This window comes from Ictidomys tridecemlineatus, chromosome 1 (genome assembly GCF_052094955.1).
Source record: "Ictidomys tridecemlineatus isolate mIctTri1 chromosome 1, mIctTri1.hap1, whole genome shotgun sequence".
In the NCBI taxonomy this organism is placed as follows: Eukaryota; Metazoa; Chordata; class Mammalia; order Rodentia; family Sciuridae; genus Ictidomys; species Ictidomys tridecemlineatus.
In genome coordinates, this window is record NC_135477.1 from 150536419 (window position 1) to 150561131 (window position 24713).

The following is a 24713-nucleotide window of genomic DNA, read 5'->3' on the forward strand; positions in this document are numbered from 1 at the left end:
AGACACAATATCTTTATTTATTTTTATGTGTTGCTGAGGATCAAACCTAGGGCCTCACATGTACACTGCAGGCGCTCTACCATTGAACCCCAGCCCCAGCCCCTTCTCTTTTTTCTAATTTTTTTTTTTTTTTAGTTGCAGCTGGACATAATACCTTTATTTATTTATTTTTATGTGGTACTGAGGATCGAACCCAGGGCCTCGCACTTGCTAGGAGAATGCTCTACTGATGAGCCATAACCCCAGCCCACAAAAGTATCTTTTTACTCCAAAACCTCCTGGTTATCTTTGTTAAATCTACCCCTATTAATGACACCCCACTCTGGTGGTTTAGCAGATACTGATTAGCACCTCTTCACACTCCCAACAGCTATAGAGTATAGATATAATTCTATATCCTCAGGGATTGTCATTGGTTCTTATCTCATTCCACAGATGCCTTCACTTTGGACAGCATCATTCAGAGAGACTTTCAGAGATTTCAATGGTTTGTAAATATAAAATCTATACTCATTCCTTCACTGCTTAAATGCTATAATATCTAAATATCGTGCTGAATAAAGAGAACTTTCCTTAGCATAGCTTATAAAGTATTTTATAGGCTGATTTCCCATTTTCTAAACCAACATAACTATTCCACATAATCTTTTTCTTTTATTGACAAACATTTCTTATATAACACATGCAAAGAAAAGTACACACATCTTAAGTATACTATTGATGAACTGCCATGAAGTGAATGTTTACACAATCAAGTCCCAGATTAAGAAATAGAAAACACCTTTAGTAACCTAGAAACACCCCTAGTGAACAATATCTCTGAACTAAAATATCTTACGTAACCTTTAGAAACACAGGCATACATACCAACTCCCCAAGTACTTCAGGCACTTTCAATACCAGACATTGTGCCTTTGTATTCCCCTACAATTTCATTCTCTCTCTCTCTCTCTCTCTCTCTCTCTCTCTCTCTCTCTCTCTCTCTCTCTCCTCTCTTTATTTATTTTTTAATTTTTTGGTACTGAGAATTGAACCCAGGAGTACTTTACAACTGAGTTATATCCCCAACCCTTTTATTTTTTGAGACAGGGTCTTGCTAGTTGCTGATGGCCTCACTAAATTGGTGAGGATGGCTTGAACTTGTGATCCTCCTGGCTCAGCCTCTCAAATTGCTGAGATCATGGGCATACACCACAGGTCCCAGCAATCTTTCTCTCTTAAAACTACACTTATATATCTTCTTCTGTGGATTTAGATCATCTTTGTTCATAACATATTTAAAACACATTTCAATTATAAACCTTTCTGTAAGGCATGAAACTCTTCACTTACTATTCACCTGGTATGCTTTTCTTTTTAGTTGTAGATGAACACAATACCATTATTTTATTTATTTTTTGTGTGTGTGGTGCTGAGGATCAAACCCAGAGCCTCACACATACTAAGCTAGTATTCTACCACTGAGCTACAACCGCAGCCCTCACCTGGTATGCTTTACTGAGGGGAGCAACAAAGCACATATTTATATATGTGTAGTGCCCAGCCCTGTGCCACCAAATGGTGTCTCCAATACATTTTATTTCCCCCGAAAAACTTAAAAACTCTTCAGAAAAATACTCTTCTATATCTGATTTACCTGTGCGACATTCATTGCAGATAAATTTTCCTCTTGGCATCTCAGTTAAGCCAAGGCACTCCAGATGGAAAGCCCCACAGCACTGAGCCTCACATAAGAGCAGCTCACCAAGTTTCTCACAGTTCTGTTAAGGAAAGAAAACAGATCTGTCTATAGGAAAAGGTTTGAGAAAACCCCTAAAGGCCAAAGGTTAAGAAATAGTTTTGGGAAAAAAACAACAACAGGAAATTTCACCATTAATTCGACCATCATTTAATAATTACCTCTTATGTGCCAGGCACTACAGATTCCTGTCTCATATACATCTTATATTATGGGGACAGAAGGTAACAAGCAAATAATTTAAACAAACAGGAAATATATAAGATAATGATTAGTATTATATAGAGAATTCCAATATCTACTTTGGTTGATTAGGGATGACCTCTCCTACTGGCCTATGAAGGACAAGTCAGTCACGTGAAGATGTGACGCAAGGTCCAGGACCACAGCAAATATACAAGTCCACAGAGAAAATACATGGTATATTGGGAATTACAAAGAAAGCCTCTGTCATTGATAAAAAGTGAAAAAATGTTACAAGTGGCAGAAGTAAGGTGCAAGAAAGACAAGGACCTGTTTAATTTATTAGAGTTTATTCTAATTGTGAACGTGTACCACTGCAGAACTCTAAAGAAAAGCCTGAAATCAAGTGTTCATTTTTTTAAAAACATCCCTCTGGTTGTTATGTGAACAATGAATTAAAGAGTAAAAAGGTAAGAACAAAGAGAGAAACCAGAAGGATAATGCAGTAGTTTAAGCAAGTGAATAATACTGGTCAGCTTGAGATGAGTCATGCATTGTACAAAAAGAGATGCTAGCAGTCTGGGGATGAGGCTCAGTGGTAGAGTGTTGGTCTGTCATTTGTGAAGTTCTGGGTTTGATCCCCAATACCAAAAGGTAGGAGAGGGAGAGAAAGAGATACTGAGATAGATCCTAGCAAGATCTGAGCAACCTGTTAAGATACATCTAGAACCACCTCAGAGAGATCACATTCTGAAAGGAACTCACTTAAGGCAGGTTGTCACTTAAAGAAATGGTGTGGGAAATGAGGACCCACATCTGTCACTACAAATACAATGTTAGATTTATGAAGACTGCAAATTCTCAACATTCAGTACTTTCAACATATTAAAACCCTGATTTACATCTCCATAGTGATAAGTAGTAAATAAATAAATACATAAGAAAGCCTTACACAATCAATCAGGAATACCCACAGATACCAAAATCTGTGGATGATCAAGACCCTTACACAGCCAGGTGTGGTGGCACATGCATATAACCCCAGCAACTGGGGAGGCTAAGGCAGGAAGATCAAAAGTTCAGGGCCAGCCTAGGAAACTTAAAATAAAAAATAAAACTCAAAATAAAAAATAAAAAGGGCTGGGGACATAGGTCAGTGGGTTCAATCCCTAGTGCAAAACAATACTGGGCAGGGGCTTAAAAAAAAAAAAAAAACCCTTATAAAACGGCATATAGAGTTTGCACATAACCTATGCACATTCTTCCCATATATTTTATTGAAATTTTACATTATTTATAATAGCTATATAAATATTCCTTTGTATTGTTAAGGCAATAATGACAATAAAAAAATTCTATATATGCTCAGTACAGATCCAATAATTATGGGGTGAACTATACAGTATATATCAGGAGCACTATAACATTTTTTATTCCCCAAATATTTTCCATCCACTGGCTGACTATAATTATGTTAGTAAGAAAGAGGAAAAGTAACTAAGCAAATAAAAGATGCCAGGCATGGTAGCATGCACCTGTAGTCCCAGATACCTGAGAGGCGGAGGCAGAAGGAATCCAAATTCAAGACTGGCTTCCACAACTTAAGGAGACACTATCTCATAATAAACAATGAACAGGGCTGGATATATAATTTAGTGCTACACTGCCCCGGAGTTCAATCCCCAGTACAATGGGGGGAGAAATGGTTTTGGCCACTTAAGGACATCAAAGCAGAAACAAACAAATGAACAGGAAAGCTTTGGGAAGCAAGGCTACAGAGGCAGCTTGAGATTGAAAGGGGTCCCCAGGGCCTTAACCAACCTGTAACATGGGTTGTTCTCAAATGTTTGACTCTCCAATTATCCACAATTCATTCACACTCATAAATTCAACACCACCATATGATACATTCTGCTTTCTATACACAAAATTCCAATGACAATTTTTCTACATACAAACAGCTTAAATAAGAAATTTTCAATTACAGTATAAACCAAATAATACATTTAAAAAATTAACTAAATGTTATAACTAACCCATGTAATTTTTCTTTTTATACTGGGATATTTGAGACTGAAAGGGGATGAATAGTAAATTATCAAATCACAACATCAATTTACACACTGATCCAAACAGTTCAGGACCACACAGGCACAATACTTTTGATTGTTTACTTTTTGGTACTAGGGATTGAACTGAGGAACATTCTGCCACTGAGTCACATCTCCAGCCCTATTTTGTATTTTTTCTAATTTGCTTAGCACCTCACTTTTGCTGAAGCTGGCTTTGAACTCATGATCCTCCTGTCTCAGCCTTCTGAGCCGCTAGGATTACAAGTGTGCGCCACAGCACCTGGACACTTATTTAATTTTTGACAGTCTTTGTAAAACATATTTACACTCTGACTTGTCTTACTCCAATAAATAATGAAGATAACTGTCCTTGAGGATTAACACTGTTTGGGAGCTGGTCCAAATACATTGAAGCATCCTTTATATAATAGGGAAAGTGAATAGGCCAAAAAAAAAAAAAAAAAAAAAAAAACTGGCATAAAATTGTAATGACTACAATAACTTATACTGAATCTGGGTTTATATTTGAGTTGTTTCAATTCAAATTATATATGTATGTATTTGAGCAGTGCATGGTTTCTGTCACCTATAATACCACTGTCTCCACGTCAAGATGAAATAAAAGGGGCTGGGGTTGTGTCAGTTACAGAGGGCCTTTGGTTTCAATCCCCAGTATAGGAAGGAAAAAATTAATTAAGTCTCATATTAAGATTTTATAAGACATTTTAAGAATATGCATCAATGGATCATTAAGTCTATAAAACAATAGCACACCTAAAGCATATGTTTAATGGATTAATCCAAAAGTCAGAAAAGGCTCTTAAACAATAAGGTAGACACATCTCAGAGAGGAAATACAGCACGATTATTAGACCTCTAAACTTAGATTGCCTAGATCTGAATACTAGCTTTAGTGTGGGACTACAGGCAAGCTGTTTAGGCTCTCTGTAGTTTTGTTTCCTAATCTGCAACAAGGGGCTAATAACAGAACTCAATCTTATGAGATTACTGTCATATTACTAAATGATGAAATATTTATAAAGTGCTTAGAATAAGACTTGATACATAGCCAATAAAGTATAAGTATTTATTAAACAAATGGGAAAATATAGTGATATTTTCAAAGTCACTATTTAAGAAAAAAAGCTAAAATAGCCCCTGGAAAAATCCCTTAGAAACCCTAAGATACCCACACTATGACAGGTTGCACCTCAAGAAAATTATGTTTCACAAATTAATTAATTCACATTCTTCATCTCAGACCTGCTAAAGGACATACACTCATGGGCCACAGAGAAAGGTGATGAACAGGGAATTATTTCTATTCCTTTCTCTTTTTGTCAAAGAAAAAAGTTATAGCCTTAAAGTAACTCCACTAGAATCATTCAAACTCATTTTTTGTAACCACAATAAGGTCATTCAGAGATAGGGAGGCGTTCTCTTAAGATAATCATGCAAAGAAAATGTAAGTGGGCAAACATTCTCTACCTGACAAACATTCTCCTTGAGGGCAGCTCCTCCACCTCGTTCACCCTGCATTTTTTTAGATGCAGACATTCCAGAGTCATGTTCTACACCCTCCTCAACAGTCTCCTTGGGGGTTGCATCCGTCCTGTGAGTCATCAGTTCTCCCTTGCAGAGAAAAAAATAATATTCCATACCTGTATTATTGATGTCTCCTCCATCTGACCCCCTCCCTCTGGGCTGCTATTTGTCTAGCCATTAAGCACTTACAGATGTTCAGCCAATCACGCGGGCGGACTGCATGCAATGTTAGTTCTAACCCTGCTGTGATTGGGCGGGTAGTGGGCGCCTCATGCCCTGCCACTAACTGCTCTGAGGCTGTTCCACTGGAACTTTTTGAGCTGTTCCATTTAAAGGTTTCACTAAGGGAGAGAAAACATTCTTAAGTTTATTTGATTACTTATTTGTCCTTCCAAGATCAGTGTTTCCTAAATAATGCCCACCTTGGGCATTCTATTCAAATTGTCTGGAAAGAAACACTCTGCATCATAATATGTGATGCTGACCTGATTGATTCTAATTCTCTTTAAACTTAAGTTGGAAAGTCAGTTAGCACAGAGGCTCTATGAGAACAAGGTTTTAAATCTGTTTATCTCTTTGCAGTGCTGCGGATGGAAGTCAAGGTGTCATGCATGCTGGGCAAGCACTCTACCACTGAGCTATATCCTCAGCTCTATCTTTGTTTCTTGAAAGGCAATTTTGTTAAATATTATCCCAAAATTGAGCAACTGATGGCCAAGAAATAAGTAACTGTCCCCCTAATAGCAGCAGTCTCAACTTGTAAAGGGCATTATCTAAGTTCACTCATATCATATGGTTACTTGATATTGTGTGCTCTGGTTTTAGAATGGATTTAATTAATAAAAAAAAATTTCATCTGATGTCTACAACATAGGATATGATATTTCTAAAAGGTCATCTCCTTAATTTACTTTACTAGGATCAGGCTCTCATTCCACTTTAGAATTCCTTATGCCTATTAGCCATTTCAAGAAAATACTATAGTTAAGTAAACTTGAGGGAGAGGGATGTGGCCTCTACTGTGAAAAGTAGCTTCTCTTCACAATGTCAAAAGATCAGGAACTGAGTAATACCTCTGAGTTTGGAATTCCTTTTGATGAGTCATCATTTTTCACTTTTTTACACTGCACTTTAGTTGTAACATGCCTCTGTCGTTTTCGCTTCCTTGGCTTATCAAATATCTTGGTAGTGCCTAAGACAGGAAAAGAAGTGTTACCTAATGGCTAATCAAACACATTCAAGAACAACAATCCTTACATAGAGACCTCAGACAATTATGGTAGGTTAGAGTAAAAACCAACTTTAAAACTCATTTAATGATCTAGATTCAGAGGTGAGAAAAACATGGGAAAAGAAGAAAATTGAGTTATCTACAACTACACAACTAGCTGGGGAAATAACTACATGTAAGTACTGACTTACATAGATTAAATAATAAATGTGCAGGTTATTAAAGCAATTTCATTTTTGACTCTTTCTACTTCCCTCTAAGGATTTTCACATCCCATAGATGGAAAAGTCCATTTACTAGACAGGAAAAGATATTAATTTCCTGGACTAAAATATTAGAGTCAACAAACTTTATCAACACATGATTTAAGTAAATTAAGATGAACATATATATGATTTGGCTTATAGGGTAGGGAAAGATCCCTCAATAGATTTAATGACTTAAATTAAGGTATTTTACTCAGTGTTAAGATAACCTTTAATATCCAAAAGTTTAAAATGAATGCACAATCTCATCTGGCATATTTAGAACAAGAAATTCTAGTCCCTCCCTCATTTTTTAATAGACACATTTCAACTCCGTGTCATTGTAACACCAAAAGAAATCTAGAGTATTTTAAAGATTTCCAGAATATTTATGCTAGGTATCAATGTAAATGCTAGACTTTGGTTCAAAGACTGCCTCAGTGTCATCTATTGTGACTGGCTGATTGAGATGGAAAAGCTGTTATCAGAACTCCAAACTACCCAAAACTAAAAGAAGAATTAATATGATGCAGCCTAAAAACTACTCCTTTATATTTTATTCTTCTTGTAGTGCCAGGGTTAGAACCCAAGGCCTCAAACACAGTAGGCAAAAGCACTACCACTAAGATATACATCCCCCAGGCCTAAGCTCAAAATTCTTACAAGATAGAATACCTACATAAAATTTACAAAAGATAAACTTCACATTACACATTGTACAAAAAACTGAAATATAGAGAAAAACAACAGATATCATTTGGAAAGCACTTAAGACAAAGCAAAAAAAAAAAGTGACCAACCAATGGGATTATAATTGCCCTCATGATTAAAATGAATAGATTCCTTTGTTAAAAATTTAATAGAGAAGGGACACATTAAAAGATATATCAAAGACCACATGAAATAAAATCATCTCATGGTACTCTACTGGCAGATCAAAATGAGGTATACTATGTTCAAATCTGGGATAACATTTCGAGAATGACATTAATCATAAAATGCTTTGGCATACAAATGATCAAAATGGTAGAAAGAACTGACAAAATCTGGAATGCACAAAAAGATAATAGTGTCCCAAGGAATTTGATCGGGATTTAGTTTCCCAATCCTGCAACCTGATTCATCTTAATGTTTCATCTATAAAACAAAAATGATATAGAAAATATCCTCTTTGTAATAGTTTAAACGAATTAGAATTAAGAGTCTAACCACAGGTATTTAGACAATACATGCTCGATTTATGAACATTCTATCTGTATGAAGACCTTGGGTAAACAATCATGATCACCCAAGTACAGGTTCCAAAAGATAGCTTCTAGTATCATTGGGAAGGGGTCTGAAGACCCCAAAGCTCATAAGAGAAAACAACAGAATTGGCTCAAAGATGTGATTAAAAATACAAACACAGTTTGTGAAAGACTGTCCCAGATGATTTGTGGTCTCCTGCTTAACTTGGATTCCACTTCTCCTTTACCCAAATATGAGCTAATTCATATACCAGGCACAGCATGACAAACCTGTACTTCTAATAATTTGAGAGACTGAGGCAGGAGAATCACAAGTTCAAGGAAAGCCTGTGCAATTTAGTGAGACACTGTCTAAAAATGTAAAACAATCTAGACATATAACTCAGTATTAAAGCATCTCTGGGTCTAATGCCCCAAGAAAGAAAGAAAAGAAAACTCCAAGACAAGAATTAATGAGTCAAAGTAGATAGATTATTAAAAAATGAAGGAGGGCTGAGGATGTGGCTCAAGTGGTAGCGAGCTTGCCTGGCATGCGTGCGGCCCGGGTTCAATCCTCAGCACCACATACAAACAAAGATGTTGTGTCCACCGAAAACTGAAAAATAAATATTAAAAAATTCTCTCTCCTCCCTCCCTCCCTCCCTCTCTCTCTCTTAAAAAAAAAAAAAATGAAGGAGCCGGGTGCAGTGGCGCACACCTTTAATCCCAGTGGCTCAGGAGGCTGAGGCAGGAGGATGATGAGTTCAAAGCCACCCTCAGCAACAGCAAGGTACAAATCAATTCAGTGAGACCCTGTCTTTAAATAAAATAGAAAACAGGGCTGGGTATCAGGCTCAGTAGCTGAGCCTGGTATCCCCTGCCCCCCCAAAATGAGAAAATTTTTCTCCATTGTTCCAAATATTTCCTTGCTCAAAATATAACTTAAACTGTTAAGAGTGAAAAGCCTGTAAATGACTACAGAATCTTACAGTTTCACAAAAGTTTCTTCTTTTTTAATTTTTATTATATTTACTTGTAAATGGACACAATATCTTTATTTTTAATTTATTTATCTTTATTTGGTGCTGAGGATCGGACCCAGGGCCTCACACATGCTAGACAAGCACTCTACCACTGAGCTACAACCCCAATCCACAAGCAAAATTTCAAGAAGCACATTTTAGGCATAGGAGTTTCAAAACTTAAATTTGGAACATTTTTTTTTTCCCTAATAAACAAAGTGCTTCAATCTTACTTTCACATTTTCTAAATCTCAAAAATACTTACCTCCAACAAACTCTTTTAAATGAGATGCAGCACATGAATTAGAAATGCCATTCTGGAAGTGACCAGCATCATAACACTATAAATAAGTAAAAAAGAAACATGATTTATCAAGGAATGCAAAATAAACACTTTATATTATATCTCATATCTGAATTGTCCCATGTCCTTGATATCATATCCTAGCTGTTTTTGGTAAAGAATACCATAGTAATAGTAAAGAGTTGCATAGGAAACATCACAGGGAAAGGCTTCTCAAAAAAAAAAAAAAAAAATGATAAGAAAGTAAAGCTTATAAACCTTTCTATCCATAAAACAAATACAGAATGCTGCTGAATGAAATGGTAGAAAAGAAATATGTATCCAGAGACTCATCAAGCTCATCTATTCCACCCCATATTTTAAATTCATGTTCCTAAAATAGTATTTATAGCCATTAGAGTGACTCTGAATATTGAATAGCCTTAAAACATAAAATATCTTTTCAACTTAAGAATATTCAGATTAATTTATATTAACAATAAAACTCAAAACCAAGAATTTACACTTTATTCAGCGGTAGCGCACTTGGCCTAGTACGGGGGAGACACTGGGTAAGTTTCTCAGCACTGCATATAAATAAGTAAAATAAAAATATACCAACAACTAAAAAATATATATATCTTTTTAAAAAAGTCAATACAATATTATTCTTGCTATGAAGTTTCCAGAGATTGAGAGTAAAACAAGATAAAATGAAGCTGTGAATTTCTGAACACTTATTAAAATAAACAAATCATAACAACACAAACTTCCTAATGTTCAATGTACACCAAATTCTGACCAAGTCAAATAAAATGAGAGGGGAAATATTAGTTATCCAGTTAAATAAATCCAAAGACTCCTAGACAAATCCACAAAACAGACATGCACAATTTAAAGAAAATCAGCATCCATATATTATTTATATAACAAATTTCTAGTTCATCATTTAATATTCACCCAAAAGCTGTGCACCAAAATAAACATAATGTTTGGGCCGGGGCTATAGCTCAGTGATAGAGTGCTTGCCTAGCATATGTGAACCACTAAATTCAATCCTCAGCACCAAATAAATATAAATAATTTAAAAATACATATATAAAATATACAATAACATTATTTTAAAAGATAAAGAAAATATTCCCAAACTATAGTCAAAAGAACAAAAAAATTCTCATTTCCAACTTCATTAATTTTATCAATTAAAATAGAAATAATAGTGAGCAAGCGCGCGTGCACACACACACACACACACACACAAACAAATGTATGAATAAAAATCTATTCTTAGAATGAAAACGACAAAAGAATATTCTAAGTGCCTTAGATGATATGAGTAAGATGCCAATAATTTACTTATACACTGAGTCTAGGGCAAATATGTGTTAAGCCATGCATTACTTCAACAGATTAAACATTCTCCCCAACCTACTGATTAGTCCATCTACAGAAAAAGTGGCCACACTAAATGGCCATTAAAATGAAACTAAATCATGACTTAACCTTATGACATAATATGTCTGAAAGCAAATAGTATCTCAATAATGAAACTGATTAGGTCAGAAGGCAGCACATACTCATAGGAAAAAAAAGAAAAGAATTTTATTCTACCCCCTTGTCAAAATCCAATGCCCATCTTCATGCCAGAGAAACTAAAAATCAACAGTGACAGAGAGTTTAAACAGAAATGAGAGGTCTGGGGATATAGCTCAGTTGGGAGAATGCTTCCCTTGCATGCACAAAGCCCTGGGTTCAATCCTTGACATCACAAAAAGAAAATAGAGAGAGAGAGAGAGAGAGAGACAGAGAGAGAGACACACACAGAAAGAGAGAGAAAGAGAAAGGAGCCAGGCACAAGGGGTGCACACCTAAAATTATAACAACTCAGGAGGCTGAGGCAGGAGGATTTCAAGTTTGAGCTCAGCCCGGGTGACTAAGCAAGACCCTGTCTCAAAATAAATAATTTAAAGGGTTAAGGTTGTGGCTCAATGGTAGAGTGCATCCCTAATAACATATACAAGGAAAGAGGGGGTTGTGTAAAATTGAGCAAGCAATAAGGAGTGAGTGAAGTGTGGTATACCTAGAATTTTCTTGACAAATTTGACATCAATATAGGAGGAAAATTAACTTTGAAACTCCATCACATGAATTCAAGTTAGAACAAAGACTTGTATGTGAAACCCAGAATCATAAAGCTTCTAACAAAAAACACAAGGACAACATATTTGAGTCCACTGCATAGGCAAAGATTTCTCAAACAGGACATAAAAAGTAGTAAACATAGCTAGGAGGGGTGGTGTATGACTATAATCCCAGCGGCTTGGGAAGCTGAGGCCCTAAGCAACTCAGTGAGACCCTTTCTCTAAATAAAATACAAAAAGAGCTAGGAATGTGGCTCAGTGATTAAGTGTCCCTTGGTTTAATCCCTGGTGCCCCCTGTCCCAAACAAAAGTATCAAACATAAATGGGGAGGGAGGGAGATAAACAATTAAGAGCCTTAGAATGGGGAAAATATTTACAGCATACATATCTGACAAATATTGTATATCTCAAGTAGATAAAGCACTTCCTTTACTGAATAAACAAAAACAAAAAGTAAAAAAGAAAAAAAACCACACAAGATAAAAATCTAATCAAATATAAGTAAACTTCAACAGTCACTTCGCAAAGATGTAGGAATGACCAGAAGAGGGTTCAATATCACTAATTAGTAATAATTATTAGTGAAATACAAATTAAAACTATAAGATATTGGTGGGCACCGTGGCCCAAGCCTGTAACTGGAGCTGTTCGGGAGGCTGAAACAGGAGGATTAAGAATTCAAAGCAAGCCTCAACAAAAGTGAGGCACTAAGTAACTCAGTAAAATCCTGTATCTAAATAAAATACAAAATAGGGCTGGGGGTGTGGCTCAGTGGTTGAGTGCCCTGAGTAAAATTCCTGGTAACCCACCCCTCATAAAAACTATAATGATATAAATGAAGACAACACCCATGAAAATGGCAATATTTAAAATGACAAAAATAATCAAATGTTGTAAAAAATCTTTAACACTGGTACACTACCTGTAGAGTGTAAAGTGGCACAACCACTATTTGGCAATTTCTTAAGTAATTTAAAATGCAATTCCAGCAATTCCATTTTTACATATTAATATCAAGACAAATAAAACTATATGTCCATCAAAAGACTTGGAAAACTTACAGTGATCTTATGACTCAAACATAAAAAAAAAAGACCCAAATGTGCATCACCAGAACAGAAAAGCAAATTTTATAATGATAGTCTACTTAATAATAAAAAGTAATACATTAGGTCATTGTGGAAGTAGCTTAAAAATACAGGTTGAACAAAAGAAGCTGGCATAAAACAAAGTAATACTGATAACCACAAATAAGCACAACTACAGTGACAAAAATAAGAAAGAGTGAGATCTTAGAGAAAGAAATAAGAAAGAGAAAGATCTTGGATAAGAGTGGGGAAGTAACTGATAAAAGAAGCACAGGAATTCAGTGTGGTGGTATACATAAGTAATACTAGCTTTTGGAGATGCAGGAAGAAGAAAAATCCAAGTCAGCTTGGGCCTCTTAGAACCTGTCTCAAAAGGTCATGAGGCCCTAGGTGTAATCCCCAAGGCCAAACACACAAACATACACAAATGCAAGATGAACTTCTAGGGTGATGAATGAAGATTATATATACTTTGTTGGTTGTCACATGGTGTATAGGATTATTTAAGCCATCCAACAGACCAATTAAAACCTATACATTTTTAGCAGTGCAAAAGATATTTCAATTTTTAAAAAGAAAAGGTGTAGGGCTAGGGTTGTAGCTCAGTGGTAGAGTGCTTGCCTAGCCTTTGAGGCACTGGGTTTGATCCTTAGCACCACATAAAAATAAATAAAATAAAGATATTATGCCCAAAAAAAGATATTATTCAAAAAAGAACAGGTGTAGGATACATTTGCCTAATATAAATTAAAAAATCATACCATACATTCTATGTCCTTAACAATATTAACCCACAAACATGACTGGTCATATTTTACATCAGAAACTAATTTCTTTTTTTTTTATATTTATCTTTTTATTTTAGGTGAACATAATATCTTTATTTATTTTTATGTGGTGCTGAGGATCGAACCTAGTACCTCGAACATGCCAGGCCAGCGGGCTACCACTTGAGCCACAACCCCAGCCCCAAAGAAACTAACTTGTTAAAAAAATTTTTTTTCCAGCTGTAAATAGACCTTTATTTTACTTATTTGTACATGGTGCTGAGAATCAAATCCAGTGCCTCACATATGCCAGGCAAGTGCGCTACCACTGAACCACAGCCCCAGCCCCTACATCAGAAAGTAATTTGATAGAACAAGGTTGCACAAATGAACATGACATTTTAAGAAACCTACCTTCAAAACCACTAAAAAAATTGACCTTATTTCTTTAATTGATTCACTTAACTAACCTGAACTGCTATTTTCTGTGAAATCTGCTATTATCTCCAGCAATAATATAATAACCTCTCATGACTCACCTTGTACAATACTACTAAATACATCATCTCACTGCAAATGTCACATTCATCCTCAAAAACATTCAAATGATTCCCATGGAGTAAATTCATCACAGGCTTATTAGACTATATGGTTCAACGAGTACAGTGAGCTGAAGAGATGAAATTGTCACTAAAGGTTGTACAAACTGCAGAGAAAATTCAGAGGGCAGGAGATACACCTAACAATAATTAAAAAGACCAAGTCAAAAGACTGAGAAGAATAAAAGACAGAATGCTTTTAAAAAGAAAAAAAAAAATAAAAGGTATGAAACAAATAAGCTTCATAACACCAAATCAAATAGGTAAATACCTAACAAAAACAGGGGAACTAAAATAGGATTATAGGAGTAGCAGAAGTTTTTCAAGGAACCAGTATTCAGTCATTATCTATTATAAAATTAATTATCTTTCTACTTCCATCTCACTTTCTAATGCTTTCTTGACTACTAAAAATCAACTCTGAAGCCAGGCACCTTGGTTCATGCCTGCAATCCCAGGAGTTCAGGAGGATGAGGAATGAAGATCACAAGTTCCAGGCCAGCCTCAGTAAATTTAGTGAGGCCTCAGCAACTTAGCGAGATCCTGTCTCAAAATACAAAAATAATAAAAGGGATGGTCCAATTACCAGGACCATCCATGCCCCCAAACAAAACAAAACAAAACTCTGCAAATCCAGAAACTTAAATTCAAATATTTCTACCAGGATTATAACAGAGACAGGTATTACACAGGCTGGATAAAAGAGTAGTCTAGAAGTTTGAAAGAGAAAAGTCATACACAAGTAAGATGTTTTCAGCCCAGGGAGAAGAAAAAAGGAATTATTATAAATTTTATTCAATTGTAGAAGCTTTTCAAATATACTCCCATTTGTAAAGAAAACCTGAAGCCAGTGCACATACATGGCCACATGATTTCTCAAACAGATCATACATGCTTACTGACACTGCCTAATTTCCTTGTTACATTAGTCCTTTCTTATTCACAAGGGATACTTTTAAAAGACCTCCAATAATGCTTCAAAGTATAGACTACTGAACACTATATATTTTTTTCCTACATATACATATCAATAATAAGGTTTAATGTATAAATTATGCATAGAAAAAGATTAACAATAATTAATTTTTTTAAAAAGTGTAATTCACTTGGTGTGGTAATGTACCCATGTAATCACAGCTACTTAGGAGGCTGAGGTAGGAGGATTCCAAGTTCAGGGCTGGCCTTTACAACTTAGGGAGAGGCTGTCTCAAAATAAAAAGAGCTGGGAATGTGGCTGTTTCCATAGTAAAGAGCTTACCTAGCATGTGCAGAGCCCTGGGTTCAATCCCCAGTACAGACAGCCAAGGAAAAAAAATAACAAAAATGAAACAAATCTATTTCAACAGCATTTTGTAATAAAGTTTTATGAATGTGTGTGTGTGTGTGTGTGTGTGTGTGTGTGTGTGTGTGTGTCTCAAAATATCTTATAATACTATACTCACCAAAGATAATCTGTCCCTCCATGTTCTATGCCCTGTTGTCTCCTTTGCATTTTTATGAATGTAGGTTCTATTAGACATTTCTTGCCAGAAGAGGCTGTTTCCATTGCAATTGAAGACTTGCTTTTGATGGTATCCTTCCCCCTATTCAGATTCTTCAACTGTGCTGGAAATGTGGCAGCAGCTTCTTCATCCACAGACAAGTCCTCTCTTATTAATTTTTAGATTTTTCACTTCAAAACTATTCCTAAATCTGTGTAACCATCCTTTACTGGTAGTAAATGGTATGGTGTCGCTTATATCAGGGGAACAAGTCTTTGTTTAGGTTCAAGGCTTTCTGGCACAACACTTGGCCATCAATCAGAACAAGTTTTCTTCAAATCTTTCACCCATAAAATTAATGTTTTTTCTATCTTAACTAAGCACTTATGCAATGAGGCTGTAACTTCTACAATATGTGATATGACAGCAAAACTAGCATAAAGTTCTTCTTTCGAAACTTCATAATTTGACAGATAGAGGACTCATTCTTACCACAGATCTCAGCAATGTGAACTTAAGCTTTTTTTCTTTCCTTATTAAATCTAGAACTTTCACCATTTCACTTAAAAGGAAACACTTCACGGCTTCTCTTCTGCATTTTGGAACTGCCAGCCATCACAACTTTTTTATGTTAGGACCATTATTAAGTACAATAAAAGTTACTTGAATACAAACACTATAATACCATGATAGCTAATCAGGTAACATGGCTACTAGGTGATCCACAGGTGAAAAATACACAGTGTGAATATGATGGACAAATGGATGATTCACAAACAGAATAAGACAGAGTGGAATGGAGTGAGATTTTTATCTTGCTACTCAAAATCCTGAGCAATTTAAAACTTAGGAATTGTATATTCCTAGAATTCTCGATTTGGTATTTCAGAACACAGTTGACCACAGTCACCTCAAACTGTGGAAATTGAAACCACAAATAAAAGGTGTTATTCTATTATATATATCAATGTTAACAGTAATTAAAGATTATTTTTTTTAAATTCCACACTTTCTGGATTTAAACCTTTTTAGGATTAATAAAAATAACATACCTTTTTAGAAAAGCCAAGGTCTCCCTTCTTAGGCATAAATCCAGGGTCTAAATCATTGGATTCAAGAAGTTTCTTTGTTGGTTTTCTTTGACGCTTACTTTCATAATTTCCTAAAATACACATACCTTCTCATTAAATGATTTAGAAACTGGGCACAAGCTAATTTTGAAAAGAATCTGTATACAACAGAATCACAACACTGTTCGTGTTTTTCTCAGCATCTTATGGGGAGGGGCAGGATGGGAATTTATTTATAATAAAATTTTACTTAAAATAAACAAGCAAGGGCTGGGGTTGTGGCTCAGTGGTAAAGTGTTCGCCTAGCATGCATGAGGCCCTGGGTTCGATCCTCAGCACCACATAAAAAATAAAATAAAGGTATTGTGCCCAAAAATATATATATAAATAAATAAACAAGCAAATAGTTCTCAATGAAGACACAAACTCATTTGAGGATGTACTTGTGTGTGGATATTTTTTCCTGAAATCATAGAAAAACTAAAGGAGATGTCAAAGACTTGAACTGCATTTACAGCAATTATTTAATAGTAAAAACAAAAGAGGAAAAAAGTAAAATAAAATCTGGATTGTGGGTTAAAATGGACCACAATTTTAATTTTTGCTCTGCACCTAAATAAATAAGAGACATTTATTTCAGTGGAGTGTTCCTAAGAATTATATACAAGAGCATAGTAATAATGCTTAGCACAAAAAAAAAGGGTTAAGGGCTTTTCCTATTCTTTTAAAAATCTTTTTTGGGGCCAGGAGTGGTGGTGTACACCTATAATCCCAATAATTTAGAAGGCTGAAACAGTAAGATCACAAGTTCAAAGCCACCCTCAGAAACTTAGCAAGATTATGTCTAAAAATGAAATAAAAAGGGCTGGGGTTATAACTAAATGGCAGAGTCCTTCTGGGTTCAATCTCTGGTACTACCAAAAAAAAAAAAAAAGAAAGAAAGAAAAGAAAGAAAGAAAAAGAAATCTTTTGGGGCTACAGATGTATCTCAGTGGTATAGCACTTGCCTAGCATGTGCAAGGCACTGGGTTCAAAACCCCAGCACAGCACTGCACAAGGACATGATCAAAGCCTGAGTGTCGGGCTGGGGATGTGGCTCAAGCGGTAACGCGCTCGCACTGGGTTCGATCCTCAGCACCACATAAAAATAAAGATGTTGTGTCTACCGAAAACTGAAAAATAAATATTAAAAAGAAAAAAAAAGCCCGAGTGTCATAGCACAATCAAACAAAAAACTGGCTTTTAAAAAAAAATTATAAATTAAATTAAACTGAAATCCTTTGATTCTGTCTTATAAGCGTAATAAGTATTCTTTTTGTCCCCTTTATTTGAAGGAGAAAACCTTACAAGCTACTATGGGAATGTAAAAAGTATATATCCAAATTTAAAAGCAAACAAGAGAATTCTTCACATATCTGAGCTGACTAAAACATTCAACAGTGAAAAGGTAAATGAGATAATATATTTATAGCTAACTCTCCCTAGGTAACGTGTGTTCAGAATGATAAAATAAGCCAGACAGAATAGCACACATCTGTAATCCCTGTTATTACAAAGGCTGCAAGCAGGAAAATTTCAAGTTCAAGGCCAGCTTGGGTAACATACCAAAACTCTGTCTCAAAATGAAAAATAAAAAGGGCTACGGATATAACTTAGTGGTAGAGCACCCCTGGATTAAATTCCTAGTATGAAAGGGTGATAAAAAGATAAGCAACTAGTAATTATTAACTCCTTACTATGTTATGTACTCAAGAATATGATAACATTATACATTTTTATTACATTATGCTCCTCATTTTATACATATGAAAACAAGTTCAGAGATTTCCTGAGCAACACAGCAATTGGTGGAGTTGGTAAACACAGCATAGACTTCAAGCACTTATTCCACTAATGTCCGATGGCTATCCCTCCCTGTTTATTCAAATGGTGGCTGATCAATAACCATGAAAAACAATGATGGACAAGCAAGGAACTTCTAAAAATATGTCTACTTGAAGATATACCATAAATTAGTTCAGGGTCAGAAACTACATCAAAATAACCACTGTTTTAGGAGTATCCCAGGACAAAAATGGGTAGTTTAAATGTCAGCTTTATATCAAAACATAGTAAAAAAAAAAAAAAAAAATCTGTTGTGTCCAATCATATCCACTTATATACTGAGACACCAACCCCACCTTACCTGGTGTTTTAACAAGCAATTCCTCAGACTCAAGGGCAGGTCGTAGGGAGACTTCTGGAGCCACAGGAACAGACAAGGTTAGCTGTGGCAACTCAGCATGTCCACCTCCAAGTTCTGACTGAGCCAAGGGACCCTCCAAAAATGGAGCCTCCCTTTCAAGAACTGGAGGCTCTTCTTTGGTTGAAATCAAAGAATTCTCATCCACCTGCTTGTTCTGAGCACTAGTTCGACATCGGGCTACAAGGTTTTCCTCTTCACAGCGGGAACTTACCTAAGAGGAAAAAAAGAAACACTAGAATTTCCAAGCCAAAATTGCTATAATTTGCCAAACAGAATAATGCACTCAAAAAGGAATGAAATTCTGACACATACAAGATAGATGATCCTTGAGGATATACTAAAGGAAATAAGCCAAAGACAAAATTTCAAGTGTTCCATGATTTAACTAATCTGATATGTAGAAAAATAAAATTTATGGACAAAATGTAGAATTTAATTGCAGGGGTTGAGGGGGAAAGGAAACTGTTGGTTACTGGGTACTCAGTTTCATTTTGAGGATATAAAAATGCTTTGCTCATAATGATGGTTGTATTACAATGTGACCATACTTAATGTCACAGAATTGTACACTGAAGTTAGTTAATGTGGCATATCTATTTTACAATTTTAAAAAAATGGAGTTCAATGAGATACACAGAAGCTACAAAAACTCCAAAGTTCATGACAATAATCCAAAAAGAAAAGAAAAAATGTTGTGCTAATGTCACCAGTTAACACAACTACTAACAAGTTCCTTAATCGTAACTAGTAATTACAAGGAAAGAAAGAAGCACAATGGTGATTCAGATAATAAAAGGGATGGCTAGCTAAAAGCAGAAGAAATTATAAAATCTCAAAGTTTTCATTGTGTGAACCCTAACAAAATTACTGACAAAGCCAAGGATCTTCAACTTTTTTTTATTTTTATGTTTTAACATAAGAGAAATGGGTAATAATAGGACATTTCTTTCGAACCAAAGTAATTACACACATTCTGCTTCTTGATCAAAAGGGATATATAAAACTTAAAGGAATGAGTCACCAAAATGGACAAGTTAATGGTTTATACCTTCTAATACCATGCAATATATAAAATATCACCAATAAATTAAATATTCTACCTTCCCCTTAAAGGGACTATAGGTAATAGAGAAACAAAAAAGTGAAGGTTGTGAGGAAGCATTCATAAATCTAGAAAGGAGATATCCATAGGCCAATATTAGCTAAGCTGTTAAAATGATTATAAAGGAAAATTATTTTTCAGAGATGCATATTAAAGTATTTAGGGATATGCTGTCAAAAAGCCTCTCTAGAAGGGGATGTAGTTAAGTAGTAGAGGGCATGGGTTAGAATGTGCAGTGCTGTGGGATTGATTCCTAGAGGCATAAAATCAAAACAAAAAATAAAATACATTCAATGACTTTAAAATAATTCAGTTTAATCAGAAAAATGAGGTATTATATCCCATCTATTTCAAATGTATGATATGTCAAGGTCATTATACTGTCATGTGTAACTAATTACAACAAAATTTAAAAAAAAATTAATATCTGGGGATGGAGTGGAGTCATCCCAGATGTAGAGCAAAAGTTGAGGAGTTACTGCTTCATAGGAAAAAAAATGGAAAATGAGAATTATTCGGACAATAATTTTAAACTACACAAAACAGCAATAAAATTAAAGATTTAAAAGAAACAAATTTTTAGAATAAAAGTAAGTACACAAATTGAAGAATTTTAAGAATGTTTTACTAAAAATAAATGTTATGCTGCAAAATGAAAAAAATAAAATAAAATAATTCAGTTTAAAATCTACTCAACACCATATGATAACAATATTCCTAAATCATTAAACAGTCTTCAATAGCTAAGAAGGGAAAAACACATATATACACAGAGCAGGATGTGGTGGCATACACCTGTAATCTCAGTCAGGGATTCAGAAGGCTGAGGTAGTAGGATCACATGTTGGAGACCAGCATTGGCAAAATAGCAAGACCCTATCTCAAAATTAAAAATAAAAAAGGCTGGGTATATAGCTCAATGGCAGAGTGCATCCACCCCACCTTTGCCTGCCTGCTGCCCCACCACTGGGTTAATCCCAAAAGGGAATTTTGAAAAGCAAGGAAAGGAAGGCAGGCAGATAGACATTCTCAGTGTTAAGAATGCTTACCTAACATGCCCCTGATTTTCTTTTGTTTTATTTTGGGTACCAGGGACTAAACCGAGAGACACTTAACCTCTGAGCCACATCTCCAGCCCTTTTTTGTTATTTTATTTAGAGCCAAAAAACTAGCTAAGTTGTTTATGACCTCACTGAGTTGCTGAGGCAAGATCTGAACTTGTGATCCTCCTGCCTCTTTCTGATTCCTAAACCACTGGGATTATAGGCATGGGCCACCACCCTGCCCGGTTGCCCCTGGTTTTGATACCCAGTACTAAAAAAAACAGGTGGAGGGGAAATATATAGACAGATATACAACATGAAGATTTAGTGATATAATTCTTACATAATTAATAAATGCAAAGTACTGTGCTAGATGCTAAAGATTAAAAATCAAAAAACAAAGAAAGAAAGATCAAGATCCCAGTTCAGGAGCTTACTGCCTCATGAAGATAAAATACAATGCTGAAGGCAAAATAAGAAGCCCAAGTTTGTTGAACCACTGTCACATACCTTGTGTACCTGTTCCTGTATCTTCTTTTTTTTCTTAGGAGCAAATATCTGATCATATTCTTCTGTATATTCCAGAAGCCACTTGCTGGGCTTCCTGAGGCGTTTCTTCTCTGATCGCACAGCTAAAAGAGGAAATAAGTTCAATACTAACTAAAAAGCTGCAGGAGAATTCACTGTTTTCCTGAAACCATATTCACACTCCCAAAAGTAACAAGATGGGAAACCACATAAAAAAGATTTGGGCTTACACTATGAAAGGCACAAAACAATTTGCTATGATTTATCACAATAAGTGTGATTAAGTGTGATTATTACACATACACACTACACATACACACACCATACATACAGCCACCCAATCTTAAGGAAAAGTTTAAAAATTTAAGCTAATATCCTATAGTGACCAAGCCAGTCCAAATAAACCTAACATTAAAATGTAGATGGATTGTTTTAACTAACATCTCTCTAAGCCCGGTGCACTGGCACATACTCCTGTAATCCCAAACTACTGAGGAGCCTGAGGCAGAAGGACGGCAAGTACAAGGCCAGCCTGGGCAACTTGGCAAAACCCTGTCTCAAAATTAAAAAATAAAAAGGGATAGGGATATAACTCAGTGAAGAACATCTTGGATCAATCCTCAGTACTGCAAGAATGAATAAATAAATAAAAGAACGAATAAAATCTCTCTGGAATATATAGAATATTAGATAGACACTGAGATAGATTTACCTAATCAGCATACCAGATTAGTTTCAAAAGCATTTACCACCAGGATTGCAGTTTCACTTTAGAAATATGAATAACAAAAATACATAAATATCTCAATGTATTTCAATATCACAATGTCATAAAAAACACATGCAAAAGATAGGAGAGTAAACCAGGCATCGTGGTCCACACCTGTAATCCGAGCGGCTTGGGAGGCTGAGGAAGGAGGATAGCAAGTTCAAAGCAAGCCTCAGCAACCCAGTGAGACCCTGTCTCTAAATAAAACACAAAATAGGGCTGGGGATGTGCCCCTGAGTTCAATCCCTGTTATCCCCCTAACACACATACACATACACACACAAAAGATAGGAGAGTAATACAGTTATCCTTCAGTATTTGTGGGATATTGGTTCTAGGAATCCCCACAGATAACAAAATCTGTGGGTGCTCAAATCCCTAATATACAATAATATCACATTTGCATATTACCTATGCATATCCTCTCCTATGTTTCAAATCATTTACACATTACTTATAATATCCAACATAATCCATATTTTATATAAATAGTTAATTGTTATCCCCTTAACAATACTGAACATGTTCAGTACATAAGCAATTTCTATTTTGCAATTTTCTCCCCGAAGTACTAAGGATTGAACTCAGGGGTACTCTACCACTGAGCTGTATCCTCAAACATTCATTCATTCATTCATTCATTTTTAATTGTACTTGGACACAATACCTTTATTTATCTTTATGTGGTGCTGAGGATCAAACCCAGGGCCTCACACACGCTAGGCGAACACTCTACCGCTGAGCCACAATCCCAGCCCCCTCAAACATTAATATTTTGAGACAGGGTCTATGTTTCCAAGGGTGGCTTCAAACATGCAATCCTCCTGCTTTGGCTTTCTGAGTTGCAGGATCAACAGTAGGATGAATCCAGATTCGTCACAGTTGGACAAAAGCACAGAAGTGCAGAATCCATGGATACAGAAGAACAACTTCGTAACATTATTTCTTTCAATTAATGGTAGAAACAAATGTCTATTAAAATTTCCCCGGGGCTGGGGATGTGGCTCAAGCGGTAGCGCGCTCGCCTAGCATGCATGCGGCCCGGGTTCGATCCTCAGCACCACATACAAACGAAGATGTTGTGTCCGCCGAGAACTAAGAAAAAATAAATAAATGTTAAAATTCTCTCTCTCTCTCTCTCTCTCTCTCTCTCTCTCGCCCTCTCTCTCTCTCTCACTCTCTTTAAAAAAAAAAAAAAAAAAATTCCCTATAAAACCTTGTCCCAGGGCTGTGGCTCAGTAGTAAAGCGTTTGCCTCGCATGCGTGAGGTACTGGGGTCAATCCTCAGCACCACATAAAAATAAATAAAATACAGATATTGTATCCATCTTACAACTTTAAAAAAATAAAAAAAAATCTTGCCCCAGTAAATATGTGTGTGTTGGTGGTAGCCATATTTGTTTGTTAATACTGACAATTGTGAACTCAGGGCCATGAAAGTGCACTACCACTGACCTACATTCCCAGCACACTTTGTTCCAGTTTTAATATACTTCATATACTATAACCATTTTACCACACTGTAGGTAAGCTTTTTGGGAACACAGCTAATGCGTAATGGAAGGCTACCAGGAGGCAAAAGGCATTTCATAAAGTTATGATGACCTCACTGGAAGCTATTTCCTGTCCTCAGGTGAATGTGGCATTACTAATATTCTTACAATAAAAGGAAAGCAATAAGCCCAGGAGGAGTCCATAGCAACAAAATACCCCAAAAGTTGAAATCAAGAAGAAATGGGTCGGGGGTGGGTGGGGGTGGTCCTGGGGTTGTGGCTCAGTGGTTGAACACTTGCCTAACATGTGTGAGGCATTGAGTTCGATCCCCAACACCACATAAAAATAAAATAAAGGTATTATGTCCACCTATAACTAAAAAATAAATGTTAAAAAAAAGGAACAAGAAAGGGTCAAAGGCAAGCACTAGTATCACAAAAAACACCCGCTCCTTAGCACTTATGGAAATAAACCCCCATAAAACCTTTTATTAGGGCAACATGCTTCAGATAGTTGCTTTTTACTACTAGTAAGTGTTGTAATTTCATAGCAGTAAATACTAGTAATATACCTTTTACTTTATTTAAAAGTAACATTAAAGGCTGAAATAGTTATTAAATTGTATACCTACATTGCTCTTTTTTTTTTTAAAGAGAGAGTGAGAGAGAGGGGGGCACAGAGAGAGAGAGAGAGAGAGAATTTTAACATTTATTTATTTTTTCTTAATTCTCGGCGGACACAACATCTTTGTTGGTATGTGGTGCTGCTGAGGATCGAACCTGGGCCGCACGCATGCTAGGCGAGCGCGCTACCGCTTGAGCCACATCCCCAGCCCCCCTA

At 35.8% G+C, this 24713-nt stretch overlaps 1 protein-coding gene across 14 annotated transcripts in view; it reads right to left on the reverse strand.

Annotated features, from left to right (window-relative positions):
• Positions 1–24713, reverse strand: part of Nsd1 (nuclear receptor binding SET domain protein 1) — a 156888-nt gene that overhangs the window by 43592 nt on the left and 88583 nt on the right. For all 14 annotated transcript variants that reach the window (XM_040272116.2, XM_040272118.2, XM_005333164.4 and 11 more), the window contains 7 exons: positions 21593–21714; positions 18878–19148; positions 16675–16784; positions 9528–9603; positions 6612–6730; positions 5482–5625; positions 1637–1760 (listed from right to left, as the gene is read on the reverse strand). In XM_040272116.2, coding sequence (XP_040128050.1) covers positions 1637–1760; positions 5482–5625; positions 6612–6730; positions 9528–9603; positions 16675–16784; positions 18878–19148; positions 21593–21714 — 966 coding nt within the window. The remainder of the gene's footprint in view (positions 1–1636; positions 1761–5481; positions 5626–6611; positions 6731–9527; positions 9604–16674; positions 16785–18877; positions 19149–21592; positions 21715–24713) is intronic.